At 39.5% G+C, this 21,035-nt stretch overlaps 1 protein-coding gene across 4 annotated transcripts in view; it reads right to left on the bottom strand.

The window, feature by feature from the left end:
• The window catches only part of LOC131951980 (cGMP-dependent protein kinase 1), a gene marked incomplete at its 5' end in the record, with an annotated part of 127,062 nt that overhangs the window by 18,468 nt on the left and 87,559 nt on the right, over nucleotides 1-21,035 (bottom strand). The window contains 2 exon segments of one of the 4 annotated variants that reach the window (XM_059314452.1): nucleotides 15,386-15,400; nucleotides 16,248-16,325. In XM_059314452.1, coding sequence (XP_059170435.1) covers nucleotides 15,386-15,400; nucleotides 16,248-16,325 — 93 coding nt within the window. 4 annotated transcript variants of the gene reach the window in all.

The following is a 21,035-nucleotide window of genomic DNA, read 5'->3' as shown; positions in this document are numbered from 1 at the left end:
GCGATGACTAATGTCGTAGCCTTAATTTACTCCTTAAAATAACCGCCGGTTTAATTAAATTTGTTTTATTTCATTAGCGCTTGTCGTCTTAAATTAAATGTCTGAAAATGTTTAAAAGTACTGACCCAGTAATCATTAATTTAAGATAGCTGGTGGTGTTTTTTTCGTTACTTTAAAATAGTGACATACTATTTACTAGACGTATATCTCTATGGAAGTTGTATTTTCCTTTTAAAATTATTATTCATTTATTTTAATTAAATTTTCAGATTTAATTATTTTTATTTTACATATATAATTGTCACAATTAGCTGTTGAGTTCTGATAAGCTATTTTCTGACATAAAGAGATAGATTTGCCAGAATATTATTAATATTTTTTCAGCACCACCTGTTTGTAAACAAATAAATTAGCATCCTTATAAAAAGCCCCCCCCCCCCCGGTTTATTCTACACAACTAAGCGACACAACTACAGTTCAAGGGACGTAATCGAACTAAAGCATGGACCCATCTATAATAATAGTTTCGCTGTCTGTCTATCTATCTATCTATCTATCTATCTATCTATCTATCTATCTATCTGTCTGACAAGAACGCTCTAGAGAAAACACAAGGAATTTAAAAACCTGCACAGTAATCGAAAAACGAAATATGACGTCGACACATTTAGCGTAGAGTAGAACATAATCTCAAACCAGAGAGTGCACACAGTAATGTAATGACGTCATTGAAACATTGAAAAAAAGGAAATGTTGTCTAATCTAAATGGTTTGCGTGAAGAGTTTCTTGCATACAATTCTTCGGGTAGGGGCGAAGCCCCACCCCCGCGTAAGAACGTCTGAGGGGGGTGGGGGGTGGGGGGGGTTGAGTGGGGGGGTGGTTTTAATTTAGACTTTTTCCTCCCCGGAGAGGGGTGGGGGTACTTGAAATTTTCGGGGGCGGGGGTAGAATTTTCGGGGAGGGGCGGACACTGGAAAAAGTATATAATTATATTTCGTTAAATGGGACGGTAGACATGTTTTTTTAGGGGGGGGGGGGGGGTTGTGGGTGGGGGGTGGGGGGAGGGGGGGGGTGTGTGGGGGGGGGGGATGGGGGGTGAGTGGGGGGGGGGGGTGGTTTTAATTTAGACTTTTTCCTCCCCGGAGAGGGGTGGGGGTACTTGAAATTTTCGGGGGCGGGGGTAGAATTTTCGGGGAGGGGGCGGACACTGGAAAAAGTATATAATTATATTTTGTTGAATGGGACGGTAGACATGCTTTTTTGGGGGGGGGGGGGGGGGGGGTGGGGGGTGGGGGGGGTGGTGGTGTGTGTGTGTGTGGGGGGGGGGGGTGGGGGTGAGTGGGGGGGTGGTTTTAATTTAGACTTTTTCCTCCCCGGAGAGGGGTGAGGGTACTTGAAAATTTCGGGGGCGGGTGTAGAATTTTCGGGGAGGGGGCGGACACTGGAAAAAGTATATAATTATATTTCGTTGAATGGGACGGTAGACATGTTTTTTTTTGGGGGGGGGGGTGGGGGGTGGGGGGTGGGGGGTGGGGGGTGTGTGGGGTGGTGTGTGTAGGGGTGGGGGTGGGGGGGGGTGGTGTGTGGGGGGGTGGTGTGTGTGGGGGGTGGGGGGTTGGGGTGGTGTGGGTGGGGGTGTGGGTGGGGGTGGGGGTGGTGTGTGTGGGGGGGTGGTTTTTGTTTAGAGAAAAGAGACAGCACTATCAACCTAGCGCCCGGTGTATCCTTCCTCAACGGGCCATTTTTCTCGTGAGATAGATAATAGGGCGATCAATACACCGGGAGATTGCAAACCTCTCGTCGACGTGAAGAGAACAAAGAGCAGCCTCGCTTTCGTACGTTACCCTCGGTTCTATAATTAGAATACAAAAGGGAATCTAACATCTGGTTTTTCTATTGGCTGTCATCAGCATTCTGTTAATTATCTAGCGTTTTTATCATGTCTGAGTTTAACCTTTCTGAACCGAAGCGTATATAGCTTACACACACACACACTTACACACACACACACACATATTTATATAGATAGATATATATATAGATATATATATACATATTTATATATATACACACACGTATATTATATATTATATATATATATATATATATATATATATATATATATATATATATATTAATATACATAGGACTATATATATATATATATATATATATATATATATATATATATATATGTAACGATCAACATAAGACTGCATTTACTTCTCCACTAGGACTGTACGAGTGGACCCGTATGCCGTTTGGTCTAACTAATGCACCTGCTACATTCCAGCGAGTAATGCAGAGTGCTATGAGTGACTTTCTATTTCAAATAATGTTGGTGTACTTGGATGATATACTAGTTTACTCAAAAACTTGGGAGGACCATCTAGAAAGATTAGAACAAGTGTTTCTCCGTCTTAGAGAAATAGGAGTAAGGCTGAACCCAGACAAATGCGTCTTCGGTCTGAAATCGGTACGTTTTTTGGGTTATGTGATTTCGTCGGATGGCATCGCCACTGACCCAGATAAAATTGCAGCTGTTAAAGAATGGAAACAGCCAACAACCACAGTAGAGGTCAGATCATTCTTGGGCTTTGCTTCCTATTATAGAAAATTTGTACCTGGTTTTGCAAAAATTGCCGCACCGTTGCATGCCTTGGTAAACAAAATGACAAAGAAACACAGTAAGGAGAAAAAGAAAGGCAAAACACAACTGATAGGTGAATTATGGACTGAGGAAGGCCTGAACTCGTTTAAGCTACTGAAAAAGGCTTTGACAGAGGCGCCGATATTAGGATACGCAGACTTTGACAAGCCATTTCGGCTAGAAATTGACGCCAGCTCTAAAGGTCTGGGAGGTGTGCTATCACAACAACAAGAGCAAAGTTTCAGGGTTATTGCGTATGCCAGTCGAGCTCTGAAGGAATCAGAGAAGAACATGACAAATTACAGCGCCATGAAACTAGAACTTTTGACATTAAAATGGGCTGTGACTGAAAAATTCAGGGACTATCTATTAGGTGCTAAATGTGTGGTATACACTGACAATAACCCCCTGAGTCACCTACAGACAGCAAAGTTGGGATCCATCGAACAGCGATGGGCAGCAGAATTGGCACTCTTTGACCTAGAGATAAAATATCGCCCGGGGCGGTCCAATGGCAATGCGGACGCTTTATCAAGGAATCCTTACGAGAGACCGGGCGATGAGGAAGAAACGCTGACAGGAATATGTGAGGTCAGAGCGTCAACAGATATCCCTCATGGGGTGCAAGTGATGCAAAACGGGCAGACTGTGGTGGAGCACACATCCACAGAGCCCCGTCATATGGACATCAGTGATTTTAATTGCCTGAATCACAAAGAGATAAGAGATGCCCAGAGAACGGATAGTGGCTTACAGCCGCTATTGAAATACGTCCAGGAACAAAAATTCCCAAGAAGAAGGGAAAGAGAACAGTTTGGTCGAGAAACAAAGAAACTACTGAGTCAGTGGGACCGTCTCAGTATAAAGGATGGTGTTCTCATGCGGAGAATTCATGACCAAATAGATGGGACAATACACCAGGTGGTGGTGCCTGGACAGTTACGAGAAGAAGTGCTAAAGTTGGCACATGACAGGGCGGGACACCAGGGTCAGGACAGGACGCACAAAATATTACGACGGCGGTGCTACTGGCCCAATATGGAGATGGAGGTCAAACGCCATTGTGAGGCTTGTGTGAGGTGTCAGCATGCGAAAATGCCAGTTGTTAAAATGAGACAGCCATCAGGACACCTACTGGCGACAAAACCACTAGAGATTGTGGCTATGGACTTTACGTCGTTGGAGCAATCATCGGATGGGACGGAACATGTGTTGGTAATGACTGATGTATTCACCAAATGGACTGTTGCGGTGCCCACACGAGATCAGACGGCCAAAACAGTGGCAAAGGTCTTAATAGACCAATGGTTCACCAAATATGGCATACCAAGACAATTACACTCTGACCAAGGAAGGGCCTTCGAGTCAGAAGTAATTAACCAACTGTGCAGCCACTACGGGATCAACAAATCTAGAACAACCACATTTAATCCGAAAGGAAACGGACAGTGCGAGCGGTTCAACCGCAGCATGCATGATTTGCTGCGTACTCTAGAACCTGAACAGAAAAAACGTTGGCCTGATTTTCTCCCAGAGTTGGTATATCTATACAACTGCACCCCCCATGCCACAACCGGCTTTTCGCCACACATGTTACTGTTCGGACGGGAGGCTCGACTCCCTCTTGACTTGTTCCTAGGAAAAAAGGAGAGTATGACTGGCTCATACACCACACTAGAATATGTGAATGAATATATGAGACGAATTAGAGAAATGTACAAGGTGGTACAGGAAAGACTAGAACATGAAGCACGGCGAAGGGAACCGCCGGTACAGACAAAGGACCCGCCACTCAAACTGAACGACAGGGTATTACTGCGTAGCCACCCGTTAGGCAGAAACAAAATCCACGACCTCTGGGGACAGGAGATATGGCAAGTCGTGGAGATGCCTAAAATAGCCGGTGGCCCCTTTAAGATAAGACCCACCAATCACACCAAACCGGATCGGTGGGCGAATATTGCTCAATTAAAGAAATATTGGCATCGGCAAGAGGAGCATTTACACACAAAGAAACCTAAGACAATTAGGGAACCGGAAACTACAACGGAAATTCTCATACCCATCCCGGAACCATGTCACCATCAACAGAACAACAGCGATACACAAGTGGAGGATAACGGCAACAAAGAGGATCCCGTTCCTCCCAGAAGCAGAGAGACAGTAGACCATCAGATAAGTGGTCCGCGGAGAAGTTTGAGAAACAGAAAGAATACGAAATTTTTCGTCAGCAACCATCAATTCTTTCATGGTCGCGCTGGTATGAGAACAGACTGTTCAAAAAGTTATAAAAGTGAACTGGTGAAGGCACCAAACGAAAAAAGGTGGATGTGAATTCTAGAACTGCCTTGTGTCTGAGGAATATGATGTAGACACATTTGATATGTGAAATAGGGATAACTGTCAATCTTTTACGAATGTGACGACATTGACAGTGAATGGAACAATAAATTTTTTTACGATGGTGCGATTGACATTTAAGAAGTGCACCTACCAAGCGTTGTTTGTGGTTGAAAACACACAAAAAAAAGGCGGCGGTGGATGTAACTAGGTGTAGTTACCAGAGACGATAACAACGCAATAGTGCAGGTGTTAGGCTGATAACGATCACAAAGCCGCTGCGCAGTTCACAGGCTGACGTAACAGTGCAGATGGCTTATTAATCGGACTGTATGACAGAAGCGGCGTAATTAACATTCTGATGCAACGATTAGAATACGAGTACGAATACGATTACGAATCCGATTACGAATACGAAGGGATATATAGGAAGGCGACGGCTGAGAACGAGTCAGTCAGTCAGTCAGTCAGTTAGAGAGTAGAAGTGTGGCAGTATCAAGTTGGTTATTGAACGGTGTAGACGTGTTGTGTTAATAGGGACGATAGACATGTGCATTCGGTTATGTGAAGACTAGTGAGGACGGTTGGGGGTCAGTTGATTCATTATATTATTGTGAAGCATTTCTTTTTGATTCATGTAATAAAAGGATCAATGGTAAACCTGCATCTTCGAGTATCTATATTGTGGTCGATGTTGTGTAGACTGAGTAAATACACTCGTTAACATTTGGCACTACAAGCAAATAGACTGGTTACATTTGGCGTTGTCGAGCAGAAGATGCAACTAGACTCGGTCACATATAAATATATATATATATATATATATATATATATATATATATATATATATAGAGAGAGAGAGATAGGCCTATATATATATATATATATATATATATATATATATATATATATATATATATATATATACATATTTATATATATACACATATATATATTAATATACATAGGACTATATATATATATATATATATACATATACATATATATATATATATAGATATAGGCCTATATATATATATATATATATATATATATATATATATATATATATATATATATACATATTTATATATATACACATATTATATATATTAATATACATAGGACTATATATATATACATATACATATATATATATATCAATATACATAGGACTATATATATATATATATATATATATATATATATATATATATATGTATATAGTCCTATGTATATTGATATATATATATGTATATATATATATATATATATATATATATATATATATATATATAGGTAAAACTACTTTGTGGTTTTTCAATTATGGCCGGGTTTCTGGTCCCCATTTACCGCGAAAACCGAGGTATGACTGTTACAGTGAGTAAATTGTGTTATCACTTCCTTGTCGTGGTGCTATAATGCCCCAGACACTCACCAAACTGTAAAAAAAAAATAGATTATTGCTGATTGGCTCACAAAGGGAAGATAACACCGGGCTTACTACCCCAAAGGGAAGTCACTCTATTACTCCTAAGGGAAGTCGCTCTAACCGTTAAGGCTAGCCTTCCTACTTTATGGACGCCACCCTACCTATTTTTACTTACACTCACTGTTTAATTATTTAATATAGAGCTTCGAAATAGATATTGTAATTATTTCTTTTTATTTTCTTAAAGGGCATTTCTTTAAAAAAAAAAGAAAAAAAAATGGTGACCATGTCACTAAAACCTGGTGGCGGCCTAATGAAGTCCAAGAAAGTCCAGTTTAATTGCGTATCCATCGAGCAGCTCATGATGGGAAAACGAAATGAGATAGACAAAAACCCATCAAAGTCTGAATAATACGCCAGGCTGGAGGTCTCTACAAGAGGTGTGTGTGTGTGTGGGGGGGGGGGGGTGTAATGGAAGGGGGGGGCGACACACTAGGTCTGAGTTTGAGATTACTAAGAGAGGAACGTCTTGTTTCGGTGTTTGCCCTACCCTGGCTAGAGAAAGTAAAGATAAATAGTGGTAGCCACAAGGGAGAGAGAGTCAGGAGTGAGTCGGTAAAGAATGAATATAGCTATGTAAATATGTCTACGGTCACGTGATGAACAAGTGGGGGAAGATACATAAAAAATGAAATATCATTTTTTTTTTCATTAAGAAAATCTAGAAACTGGGAGAAGGATGGAAATTATAAATATATATATTTAGTTTTAGACTATAAAATTGGATTGCAAAGATAGGAGGTTACCTCCCTTGAAACGGTGGCAATGTCTGGTCATACAAGAGCGTGCCTTGTAAACTATAGTCAAAGAAGCGACTAGTCTTAAGATTACCATAAAAACCGTTTTACAAAATATGTTAAGCATTTAACCCCCAAAGATTCAAGTCGAAATATTTTCTAGGTAAAAAAAGAGTTATAACTACTTTTCTTGTTACCACGTCCTAACCGATGCAAAAACTCACAATCAAAACTAACTACAGGATTCATCTTTTCAAAACACTTAATGTGAAGATTCCGGGGAAAATGTTAACGTCATCCAATTTAATTATCCACAACGCAATTTATTTTTAAAAAGTTAAACTAAATACCGCAATCCTAAACATTTGTCTAAAAAGGAACTTAATGGTCAGACAGGAGGTCACAATGACATGAGAAAATATCTCGATTACTGCCAAATATAAATATAATCGCTGATGATATTCGATTAATCTTCAGCTCAGACATTCAACAATAGAAGGGGTAAAACCACTCCAGAAATAAATCAAAGTGGACCCTCTCCCCAGATTTTCTATGACAACAATGGCCCAACATAACTCTCTAGGTGATCAGAATTGAGTTTTGTCCCCTGGTTTTTTGTTTCTTTGTGTGAAAACTGTCTCACCATTAGGCTGATGGGATTATACGCGTTAAACAGGACACTACACCTAAGGTCTGGTCTGAAGTAGTTCAGATCCTGGGAATATTTGTTTTTAAATTTTTCTTTAAGAAATATTCACGGATGAAAAACAACGGTAATAATCGAAGCAGAAATAATCTGAACTTTAAGTCAAGTTCGAATATTTTGTAAATTCATTGTAACGTGTATTTATATAACTCAAGCACTGGGCTCCAATAAGTGGCGTAGCGAGGTCGGGTGTCACCCGGTGCGGCACTTAATGGTGTCAGCCCCCAGAGGTGTAGCGACCCTTCCTGGGGACAAATTTTGGATTTACACCCCCCTCAAGTTTTTATCTATATATTTTGCTATTTTTTGCCTTGGTGTCACCCCCCTAAATGGTGTTACCCGGTGCGGTCCGCAGCCCCTGCCCCCCCCCCTCCAACCTCGCTACGCCTCTGGCTCCAATACCGGATTTTTGCAGTGGGGAAGGTACAGCAGAGGTCTGAACGATTGTTCTAGAACTTTCAGACCATTGTAGAAGCGTCAGGTCCTTGTGGCATGGCTCGGAGAAGGCTGAGCACATCCTTCAGGACTGTCCTTTGTACAACCCGTATACGTCCCACTTGTACAACCCGTATATATCCCACTTGTACAACCCGTATACAACCCACTCATGGGAAAACCGTATAGGGCGCCTGCAGATCTGGAGACCACAGTCCAGTTAATCCACGAAGTTGGACTTGTTGATTAAATCGTCCGACGTAGATACAATTAAGACGAAGAAGAAGAAAAAGAAAGAATCCATCAGCTTTAAACTTCAAGACAGTGGCGTAGGTAGGATTATAGAGGTAGTATATATATATATATATATATATATATATATATATATATATATATATATATATATATATATATCGTTATGAGCGACACTACACTTAGGGGTCAACGGGTTAGGGGGCTTTACCATTCAATTGCTTGTACAATACAAAACTCTAATTCTAACACCACCCTAATCCCTTTCATTGTTTTGTTCTAAAATATAAAAATTTTAATAAGTCGGCGCAATATATTCATCGTTTTAATCAATTTGGAAAGTCAGATTTAAGTTTTCTTTACAACTAAAAAAATGTTTCAACAGTGAATGGGTTTAAATATTTCTGTCTCATATTCAATAAAAAAAACAGTTTGTCGATGTGTGACCACAGTTTCTGGACGGAATTTAGAATTACTCCCGGTTCAAATACGCCACTTCCAGAACAAACGAAGACACCATAAATATAACGTAAACATTCTAGCAAAGGGAAAGATAATTGCTGGGGGGGGGGTGAGAAAGACCAAGAGTAATCGGACTTGGGTGAGAGAAATTCCCGCCCCCCCCCCCCCCCCCCCCCCGCCCCCGAGGAATGCAAATGTCCTGACTCCATGACAGTAAGTACAGTCTGAGATGCTGGAGTTTATTCTAATTAGCTGTAGGTCTGTAGACATCTGCAGGAGAAAGTTGGGTTTTTTTTATTGGGTTAATGATTGTTTTATACTACTTGAGGTGGCTGGGCTAATGATTATTTTATACTACTGGAAGTGGCTGGGCTAATGATTGTTTTATACTACTGAAGGTGGCTGGGCTAATGATTGTTTTATACTACTGAAGGTGGCTGGGCTAATGATTGTTTTATACTACTAGAAGTGGCTAGGTTAATGATTATTTTATACTGCTGGGGGTGGCTAGGCTAATGATTATTTTACGCTACTGCAGGTGGCTGGACTAATGATTATTTTACGCTACTGGAGGTGGCTGGACTAATGATTATTTTACGCTACTGGAGGTGGCTGGGCTAATGATTTTTACAGGACTGGGTGTTTTGGGGCTAATTAGCCTGTATGGGATTGGAGGGGGTTGAGCTAATGCTTTCGTTTTGGCAGGATAGGTGTTGTTTGGGTAATGATATTCAACGGGATAGGGGGGGGGGAGGTTGTAAATAGCTACAGGAAATATAAAAACTGGGGAGTGTTTTTGTTTATTTTGGAGATTGTAAGGGTACCCATAAAACGGGATTCTCAACTTTTAAGAAACAATGTCACTCAAAATATGGTTTTGATTTGAATGAAATTAGACTAATTAATTAAATTAATGCGGAGACATACCAATAATAGATTTGCCAAACAAACTACGGTTTAGAAACCAGACAAAAACGGGTCTCAAAATGTTGATATAACCAGCCAAAACCAGACTTAAAATTTCGATATAACCAGCCAAAACCAAGACTTAAATTTTGATATAACCAGCCAAAACCAAGACTATATCTTTAAAACTAGACAAAAATAAGACTTTAACTTTTGATAAAACTAGACAAAAACAAGACTTTAACTTTCGATGTAACGATCCGCCCATCCAGCAAGTAACACGTTGTATTGACAGCAATTCAATTTCAAGATTAAGCGAAACACAAGCAGGGGCAGTAACCCAGCTGTAGCTACAGGGACCGGTGGCTGCGTAGCCTCCCCTGGTCTAATTAAATTGAAGTGAACCTAGAAGGATTGATTTCTAAAATTTGAAGGCTCCGGATTTCTTCAATTAACTTACAGGCGGGCTGGGAGAGAAAAAATACAGAAAACCGGGGGGGAGGGGGGGGGGGTGACGTCACGTGGTGGATAGAACAAGGTAGTGTAGGGTGGTATCGAACCCAGGTCGGCGCACGACAGTGTTAAAAATGTCCAACAATCTGGATAATATTTCAGCAACATGCCGTATACGGGCCCCGTCAGCTTGACTGATTCCCCTACATACTCAGACAACAAGAAGAGATAGAAGAGGGTACATCCCCTGTTAAAATTCCAGACACTAGGAACCCCAATCAATTACACTTCTCAACTAATTTTGCTGGGGTACCACATCAACTGTTTTACTGTAAGGTGGTTCGGTCTAACAAAGATACAGGGACTCTAGTTCGGGTACCAAACTTGCGACTTACGGTCTAGCAAGCTCGCATTATGCTGATAAACCATGTAATATTGCCACAAAGAGTTAGTTTGGAGCAGAGGTCTCCAAACTTTCCATTCCCAGGGCCGCATTAACTATCAAATATTAGTTAGGGGGCCAGTTTCTTTCATGCATCTCATTGGGGTGTCAGAGCCCCCCCCCCCTCCCCAGCTCTTGTGTTACGTTCATGTCTTCATCTACACCTCTAATGAACACATGCAGTTGACAGGTGGAACAGCTATACAGCGATTCATCCATAGCAATAGAAAAACGGCGAAACTTGCTTGCATTTTTCGACATTTGATTCACAATGTTTTCACCAATTTCTGCAACACCCAAAGCTACATTTTCAAATAGTTTTGAATTTATTTGGCAAAGTTCCTCAGCCACACCCAGCAACAGTTTTTTTTTCCGTGGACAAAAAGATTTTCGCGGCCCGGATGAAAGGACCTATCGGTCCTCATTCGACCCGCGGGCCGTAGTTTGGAGACCCCTGGTTGGAGCATACAAAGTTATGTGGATTTATCACGACTCAAAATTCATCGTGGAGATCATTTTAACAAAATAAAGTAGAGGGGCATTAGCACCGTTGAAAGTTTCAGATTTAAAGGTGGTATGTTTCTACAATATGAACTTCATACCTATGTCACCAGGGGTGTAGGGTTTAAAGAGTTATGATCCTTTCGGTTCTTTATGCCGATAGAACCCTGTTAAACCAAAACGCGTTTAAAACCGCCAAACCAGTTTGTCAATTAACCAACACAAACAATACCACAGACAAAAAACGGTTCGAGCACACTCTAATGTCATCTTTTGAAAAGGCCATTCACGTAATGTTATTAGAATTGATTAAAAAATATTGATTTTCAAAAACTTCAGTAGCCTTTCAAAAACATCCCACGCGGATTTGATTTTTTCACAGTGTGGTAAAGATAATATAACCGTATGTTTTAGAAATATGCTACAGTGAGGTGGTAGAAAGTCCTGGTAAACAAGTCAAAATTTTAATGATCTTGATTAATTAAGTGGATCATATGTCCAAAAGTGTCACAACACAATGTACACATAACCGTTTGATTTCTCTCTCTCTCTCCCTCTATCCTCATGTATCAGTACAGCAATCGCCCTATATATATATATATATATATATATATATATATATATATATATATATATATATATATATATATATATATATATATATATATGTGTGTGTGTGTGTGTCTATATATATATCTGTGTATTTATATATAAGTGTTTACATATATATATATAAATATATATATATATATATATATATATATATATATATATATATATATATATATATATATATATATATATATATACATATGTATATATATAAATGTATATCACACCAATGATATTAAGTATGTCTCTGTTCATACTTGTCAATCATCTATATAACGTGTCAGGTTACAAATCTTTGTATAGGCCACTGATGTCTTTGAGAAACCACCCACCTCTATCTAAAGGACGCTTTTATCACCCAACACAACCAGACTACCAATCATGTAAACTATCACACAAGATGATTTTTTTCATCAATCTCGACTCAACTGTTCTATTAAAGAGGGGTGGGGAGGTTGTCTTGATAAACAAAATATTGTATTTCGTTTCTGAGCTAAATAATTAACCGACGTTAATCATCAAGAGGCAGTTAAAATGTCGGAGTTTTAATTTCAAGTATGGTAGACATTATCATTCTATATCTCAGGTTTCTGTATATGATTCAGAGGAGGATTAGGTGTTTGCGTGATTGCGAGAGAATGTTTGTGTGTGTGTGTGTGTGTGTGTATAAAAAGAGTGTATGTGTGAGTGTAAGGGGGTTTGTGTGTAAGAATGTATGCGTGTGTGAGAGATTGAGTTGATGTATATTTGTTTCAATGTGTTTGTTTGTCCTTGTGTGTGTCTTTGTTAGCGTGATTGTTTGTGGCTATGAATATGCGATGTTGTGAAAGATAGTGTGTGTGTATGAGTGTGTGGGGGGACGTGCGCTGGTGTGTTATATTGTGTCTATAGATGTGAACATGTGTGTGATAATGCGCTAGAGAGATAATGTAAGCGTGATTTCTAATGTGTGTGTGGCTTATTGTGGGTGTGTGTATATGTGAGAGTATGTACGAGTGAGTACAAAGCGTGTCAGTGTGTAAAATAAATGTGTATGTAGAGGTGTTTCTCGCACATACATGTCCACGTCCCACACCAGCCGAGTGCTGATCATACAACACCTGCATACATTGAATGTGCGGCTCGGCAAGTCGGCCCCGTATGGATTCGAACCCACGAAAACCACTAAACGGACAAAGTAACTATGTTCAGGCACCGTATCCACGTCCATCCTGATACAAATCACGCGCAACATCGGCAAATACGGTCATTGAACTCCGAGGCTTCAAATCCATGCAAACATTTTTTTTTGTTATATTCCACGATAAGCTAGTGAAGCTTTTAAGTACGTATTAACTTAGTATTTCGAAAACTCTCATAATATAAAACCTAAAAATAATATCTCATCTCAATAACAATTATCTCATATACTTTGCCTGAAGCGACAATATTTGAAGCTAAACTAATGTAAGTTAAAAGCGAGCTCAAAGCGCTATCTATCTAATTAATATTATTTTCCGTAAAGAAAAGCATTCTCATAAGCCCATTTTTAGCAGTGATGTGTTACATTTTCTGTACAGAGATTTTTTTAAAAATGTGATAAAAGCAAATGTAATCAGGCAAAATGTAATCAGGCAAAATGTAATCAGGCAAAATGCTGCTACAATACTACAGGCGAGTGAGTTCCCCTTAGGGGGGTGGGGCATGCTGAGTGTGGTACGTACCGCACGAAGCTGTGAGGGTGTGGGATGGAGGGAGGGGGGGGGGGGCAGGACAAGATATGCATAGATTAATATGGATTAGTGGTATATGTTGCCGAAATGGAATCTGATTTATAAATATAGAACCACTGGATGGGCATGTGGGTTATTTATGTTGGATATGTAAGTGTATGTTAGGATAAACTAATGTGTACATCTTGCTACATTGTTGGAAAATGTGTGCGTTAAAGAACACTTAGCATAGTGCTGAAGTTATTCACACAAAAACTAGAATAATTGTCCATGGATTGGATATAGTCGTTCATGTAACCAAATTTTATTTGTATATGTATTTTTTGTATGTAGGCTATAATATTTTGATCAAAATTTGGTGTTAAATTAAGGGTGAGGGATTTAGTTAATGCAAATTTAATACAGGTTAAGTTAAAAATTAAACACAGTCAATTTTAGATTGTTTTTTTAAACCACACAAGTTGTGATTAGTGTTTTATTTAATTAAAAAAAATTATGCAGTTGCATTGAGAATCAAAAGCTGAAAACGGGATAGAGTTAGAAGTGTTGGTCGGAAGCAAACATTGGAAAGGTCACTTTTGTTTACCATGAACCCGGGGTCGAGTTGTTTCCGCTGGTTCTGCCCTTGGTGTGATGGTATCTTAAGAAACTAAACAAGTTTAACAAATAATAGCGACAAAATGGGAGGCTAAACATGAAAGGGAACTAACTCTACAACAATTAAGGGAGGTAACTGGATAAATCGTAGTTAGGGTAGGTTGAAGACAATAACATTCAGTGGTAAATAAGGATTCCTTTTATAGAAGATTAAACAGTTAAACATTAAAATGTACTAGTGTGTGAGTTGAAATAAATGCTAGTGAACTAACGTATTAATTTTTAAATGTTATTAAAATGTGACGTTAGTTTGGCCTTATGAATTAACACTGAATAAGTTCAGAAAACGTCTTGTATATCGATTCCTACTTCATTTCTACTACTAGAGTTCCAGATCTATTTGAAGGACCGAGTTTCTTACAGCTTTCAAAAGTGAGACGGCTTCATATTATTTTTCCCTAATGTACTAAATCTAGATACTTGATATGTTGGTGGTCATTAAGTAATAGAGTACCTAGATCAAACGTTACTAAGATCAAACGTTACTAATACCTGTAACATCTTTCCGATATGTACGAAAAGTCGACGTCCCAACAAATAATGGAAATGACGAATAAACAGCTTTCGATATCCTTTCCAATCAGTTGTTTTTTATTTTTATTTTTAAAATCGTCACTTATATTTTGATACATCACTTTTTAAAAAATCCGGATTTTATTGATTGGTTACAAAAAAATTCATCCTTGTGTTTTTATTGGTGGAGATTAAATATTGACTTTCTCATCAGCTCATATTCAGCCAATTTCGATATCCAAAATGACAAGTTTTTTTTTCATAAATAAATACCTAGTGATTTGAATTGTGTAGTGTATTGTTGAGTCAATAGAAACATAAATTTGTCAGATGTGGAGATAGTGCGATCGACATAAACAAACTAGGATTAAAAGTAGGGCTATGACGACCAAATAATTAAAACTGAGTCATTGGAGGCTATTGGTTCTAATAATGAAACTTCCAGTTATGTTTATAGACAGGTAACGAATGTGTGTAAGATAAAAAAAACATCGAACTGCTCTTATCTACTCACCTGCATTTTTCTGGTCTATGTAGTGGGAAGGCATAGGAAAGATTGAAGGGTCAGAGTTGGAATTTTTTCATGCAACATAGGGGCTAAAGGTTGTTGGGGGCGGTCTGGCTAATTTAACCGGTGATTGGTGGCTAATTTAGAATAGTTGATTGCAATAATGTGGCCAGTTTTAGCCAGAAAGTTGGTTGTAGTGTTGTTGTTAATTTACGCTGTAGAGGATTGTAGTGTTGTGGCTAATTTAGCCTGTAGTTGGTTTTATAAATGTGGCTAATTTAGCCTGCTGCTGTGTGGTGGTATGGGCTACTCTGAATCTTGAAATTTGATTAATTAATTTTAAATATGATTGATCTCAGTAAAGTATGAACCGCAAGACCAAATGGTTTACTTTGATCTGCTGCGTTTGAAAACATAGTCTATCTAGACCCTAATGAGGAAGATAATCAATCTAGGCCGTAATGAGAAACATAATCAATCTAGGCCCTAATGAGAAACATAATCAATCTAGGCCCTAATGAAAGACATAATCAATCTAGGCCCTAATGAGAAACATAATCAATCTAGGTCCTAATGAGGAGCATATAACGTTGTTGCACTAGTGTTGTTTTGATAATTATGAGACCGACCCAGGGGATCACTTGTATATCAAACAATAATCAAAATCATAAAAACACACATCAAACAGAGGAATATACTTGAGTGCTTAAGCAACTCTCTTGTACATAACAAAATAAACGTTGACAAGAACGACACACAACACACACACAACACATACACACAAAGTATATGCACAACACACACAAGACACATAATGTATACACACAACACACCCACACAACACACACAACACACAATGAATACACACCTTTCAGCGCCGCGAGCCTCGTCCCCGTAATCTTTGTTACGTAATTCATTCAGATCGCCTATAAGTTTCGTGAATGATCTGCAACAAACCAGTCATACATGTGTCTTAGTCAATACAACATATCAGTCATACATGTGTCTTAGTCAATACAACATACCAGTCATACATGTGTCTTAGTCAATGCAACATACTAGTCATACATGTGTCTTAGTCAATACAACATACCAGTCATACACGTGTCTTAGTCAATACAACATACCAGCGGTATATGTCTTAGTCAATACAACATACCAGCGGTATATGTCTTAGTCAATACAACATACCAGCGATATATGTGTCTTAGTCAATACAACATACCAGCGATATATGTGTCTTAGTCAATACAACATACCAGCGGTATGTGTCTTAGTCAATACAACATACCAGCGATATATGTGTCTTAGTCAATACAACATACCAGCGGTATATGTACCGTAGACAACATATATTTCATAGACAAAATATAGTCATTACGGTTTCATTTGGTATCTAACCATATACAGAATTTTTTAATATATATATACATATATATACATATATACACACACATATATATATATATATATATATATATATATAAAGCAATGTATGTGTGTGTGTTTGTGTGTGTGTTTGTCCTTTATGCATTACTACACCTCTCATCACATCGCCGTGAAACTTTGGGAAGTTGTTGAGAATATTCCTGGGGAGGTTTCTGCGAAAAAAAAAATTTCAAATTCGCAGGGGTGGCGCCCCGGCAGGGCGCGATTTGTTTTTCTCTATATACGGTATATAAAAATAAAAAGTCAATTTTGGTTTGACATCGTTCATCTGATAGCCATTAGACTTTGGGGAGTTCATAATAACACTCTAAGGAAGGGTTCTGTAAAAAAATAATTTTTAATTTCGCAAGGGCGGCGCCACTGGAGGGTGCGATTTTCCTCTATATATGGTATATAAAAATAATAAAAGTGAATTGCAGTGACACCGTTCACACGATCGCCATCAAACTTTGGGAATATGTTGAGAATGTTCCTGAGGAGGTTTCTGCTTAAAATACATTTTCAAATTCGCAGGGGTGGCGCTCCGGTAGGGCGCGATTTGTTTTCTCTCTATAAACGGTATATAAAAAATAAGAGTCGATTGCAGATTCACACTGTTCATCCAATCGCCGTCAAACGTTGGGGAGTTGATTAGAGCAATTCAGGGAAGGGTTCTGTAAAAAATCATTTTTAATATCGCAAGAGCGGCGCCACGGGAGGGTGTGATTTTTCTCTATATACGGTATAATAAAATTATAAAAGTGAATTACAGTGACATCGTTGACACGATAGGCATGAAACTTTGACGAGTTCATTATACCACTCTAGGGAAGGATTCTGTAAAAAAATAACTTTTAATTTCGCAAGGGCGGCGCCACGGGAGGGTGCGATTTTTCGCTATATACGGTATATAAAAATGAAAGTCGATTTTGGTTTGTCATCGTTCATCCGATAGCCATTCGACTTTGGGGAGTTCATTATACCACTCTAGGGGAGGGTTCTGTAAAAAAAAATCCTTTTTAATTTCGCAAGGGCGGCGCCACGGGAGGTTGCGATTTTTCACCATATACGGTTTATAAAAATAAAACTCGAATGCGGTTCATCTGAGTGCCATAAAACTTTGGAAAGTAGATGAGAATACTCCCGAGAATATTTCTGTGAAAAAAACACCTAAAATGTTTTATGGGCGGCGCCATGGAGGGTACAATTTTCGTCAACAACGGTTTGGCGCCCAGAGTTTTAGAGCGACTATGTTGGCACTTGGCATCCGTTAATCGAGCGTCCTGCATAGTGAGTAAGGTGTACTACTATATTCAGCGGTAAAACTACAACAGGCTTCTAAAAATAACTTTGTAACGCGAAGGAAATCCTTCTGTCCGGTTTCGTCACCTTGCGAAAGATGAAAAAATAACTTTTTGAGAGCCTACTGTAGAGTTTCGTCACTTTGCGAATGATGCAATAAACATCTACTATTAGACAATCCAGTCAGAAATTGAGATCGAGCATCTAATAATAGACCATTAGTAACGCTAGCATATTGCATCAGTCACACTGATGTTTAAAACGGTGCCCTGTCAAAACGGCCCGGGACAAATCGGCCCCGTCAAAACGGCCCCGTTAATACGACCCCGTCAAATCGACTCCCGACAAACCGACCCCGTCAAAATAGCCCCGTCAAAAGGGCCCCGACTTATTGGCTCCCGTCAAATGGGCTCCCGTCATATTGACTTGCGACATATGGGCTCCCAACAAATGGGCTCCCGATATTTAGGCTCCCGACAAATGGACTCCCGACATATTAACCCCTGACAAATAGGCTCAGGACATATTGGCTCCCGACAAAGCGGCTCCCGACATATTGGCTCCCGACATAAGGGCTCAAGACAAATGGGCTCCCGGCAAATGGGCTCACGACATTTTGGCTACCGACAAATGGGCTCCCGACATATTGGCTCCCGGCAATTGGGCTCCCGACATATTGGCTTTTGACAAAATGACTCCCGACATATTGGCTCCAGAAAAATGAATGATGTGACCACTATTGGCATAAAAGTAACCATTGTGTCCTACCTCCAATACCACCATAACCTCTTTTTAATGCCCGAATGAAATTATTTTTTTCATGAACCAACATTAATTCACAAACAAATCGAGCCCTTAACAGCTAAATTCCACCAATTCTAAAGTTTTGATAATGTTTAATTTACAACAGAAAAGATCTGTTGCTTAAAAGCGAGCACAGAAGTGTAAATGTATGATATACATGATGTTAACATGATAACAGCATTTTGTTTTGATAACCTACAAGCACAGTGGCGTAGCGAGGTCGGGTGTCACCCGGTGCTGCACTTAATGGTGTCACCCCCCCCCCCCCCCAGAGGCGTTGCGACCCTTCCCGGGGACAAACTTTCAAGTTTTCGATTTGCACCCCCCCCCCCCAAACTTTCGATTTTTTCTCTATATATTTTGCTATTTCTTGCCTTGGTGTCACCCCCCCCCCCCGCCCCCCCCCCCTCGCTACGCCCCTGTACAAGCATGTTGCAGTTAGGAAGGTACAGCGTGGACCCTTCTCCCCACACAATGAGTTGGAACAGCCTATAACCGACTCAATTACGGATGTCATAGATAGATGACCCTTAAATTAAAACATACTATATTTTATAATAGATAAACTAATATAAAAATAAGGCCTGCCGAACAAGAGATGCATACGTTGTATTACATAAGAGTGTTGGATAAGCTAACTCTAAAGAATATTGATGAAGGGGTCCCACTGGCAGATGTCATATTCAATGAGACCGCTTTGCCGGGAGACTTAGTCTCTACAGAAACGATATTGTCAGTGCAGTGGCGTAGCTAGGATTTTTGGGCCCCTATGCAAAAATTATCAGTGGGCCCCTTCGTCAGCCGTTAGGCCAGTGGCGTCGCTAGGTCGGGTCTCACCCGGTGCGGCACTTCGTATTGTCACCCCCCTCCCAGGAAACAAAGCATATATATATATATATATATATATATATATATATATATATATATATATATATATATATATATATATATATATATATGTGTGTGTGTGTGTGTGTGTGTGTGTGTGTGTGTGTGTGTGTGTGTGTGTGTGTGTGTGTGGCCTACATAGGCCTAAAATTTATATATATGCCACATACTGGTACACGTACGTGTTTAAGCTTTAATCACTGCTGACTTAATAGTAACGATGTTTATCTACAGTCTGTTTATGATACCGTTGGATGTAGCATTGTTTTCTTTATAGTTTACGTTTACGTCGTGGTGTCACACCCCCCCCCCCCCTCTTGATATAATTTTCGATTCGTACTTAGAAGACTATTTAACTTTAACTAATGGATTTGGAAAATGGCATTTCATTCTATAAATTTTACAATTTTTTGCCTTTGGTGTCACCCCCCCCCCCTAAATGGTGTCACCCGTTGCGGTCCGCACCCCCCACCTCGCCTTCGCTACGCCTCTGAGTTAGGCTACAGAGGAGTTAAACGAAGAGATCAACTTCTACTTACGATGGATATTTTTTAATATATAAATATTCTGAAGGCAACATTTTGTATTTATATGTCCCGATTTTGTATTTATACTATATTATAATGCTTGCCTACTACTGCTAAAAAGTTTATTTATAGGCTGATTCTCTCAATGTCTTGCATGACAAAGTGATATAGCCTGTAGTGTTATTATAACGATTGGGCTCTGTTTGACCCACAAACACTGAATCCCACTGCCGAAAAGGTGGGGGGGGGGGCTTTTTGGAACTTTTAACCTTTTTCTTTTTTTAAATTATTTATATGTAACAAAAATTAAAATTCCATTGTAAAAATTTTAATTTTTTATGAGGGAAAAGGGCCCCTATGTGCCTTGGGCCCATATGCCTTGCTTACGCTAGCTTTACGGTAGCTACGCCACTGTGTCAGTGGTCCTTTTGTCTGGAGCCAAATTGACAGGAGCCTTTTTGTCGGGAGCCAAAATGACGCTAGCCTATTTGTCGGGAGTCGTAATGACGGGGGCCGTTTTGTGGAGAAACTAAATGGCGGGAGCCTATTTGTCGGGAGTCGTAATGACGGGGGCCGTTTTGTGGAAAAAACTAAATGACGGGAGACTATATGTCGGGAGCCAAAATGACGGGAGCCTATGTGTCAGGAGCCTTATTGACTGGAGCCCTTTTGTCGGGAGCCTATATAACGGGAGCCTATTTGTCGGT

This window comes from Physella acuta, unplaced genomic scaffold (genome assembly GCF_028476545.2).
Source record: "Physella acuta isolate Inbredline_101_S28 unplaced genomic scaffold, ASM2847654v3 ptg000842l, whole genome shotgun sequence".
Taxonomy (NCBI): domain Eukaryota; kingdom Metazoa; phylum Mollusca; class Gastropoda; family Physidae; genus Physella; species Physella acuta.
Note: the sequence above shows the minus strand (reverse complement) of the source record. Positions and strands in the feature narration are given on the sequence as shown.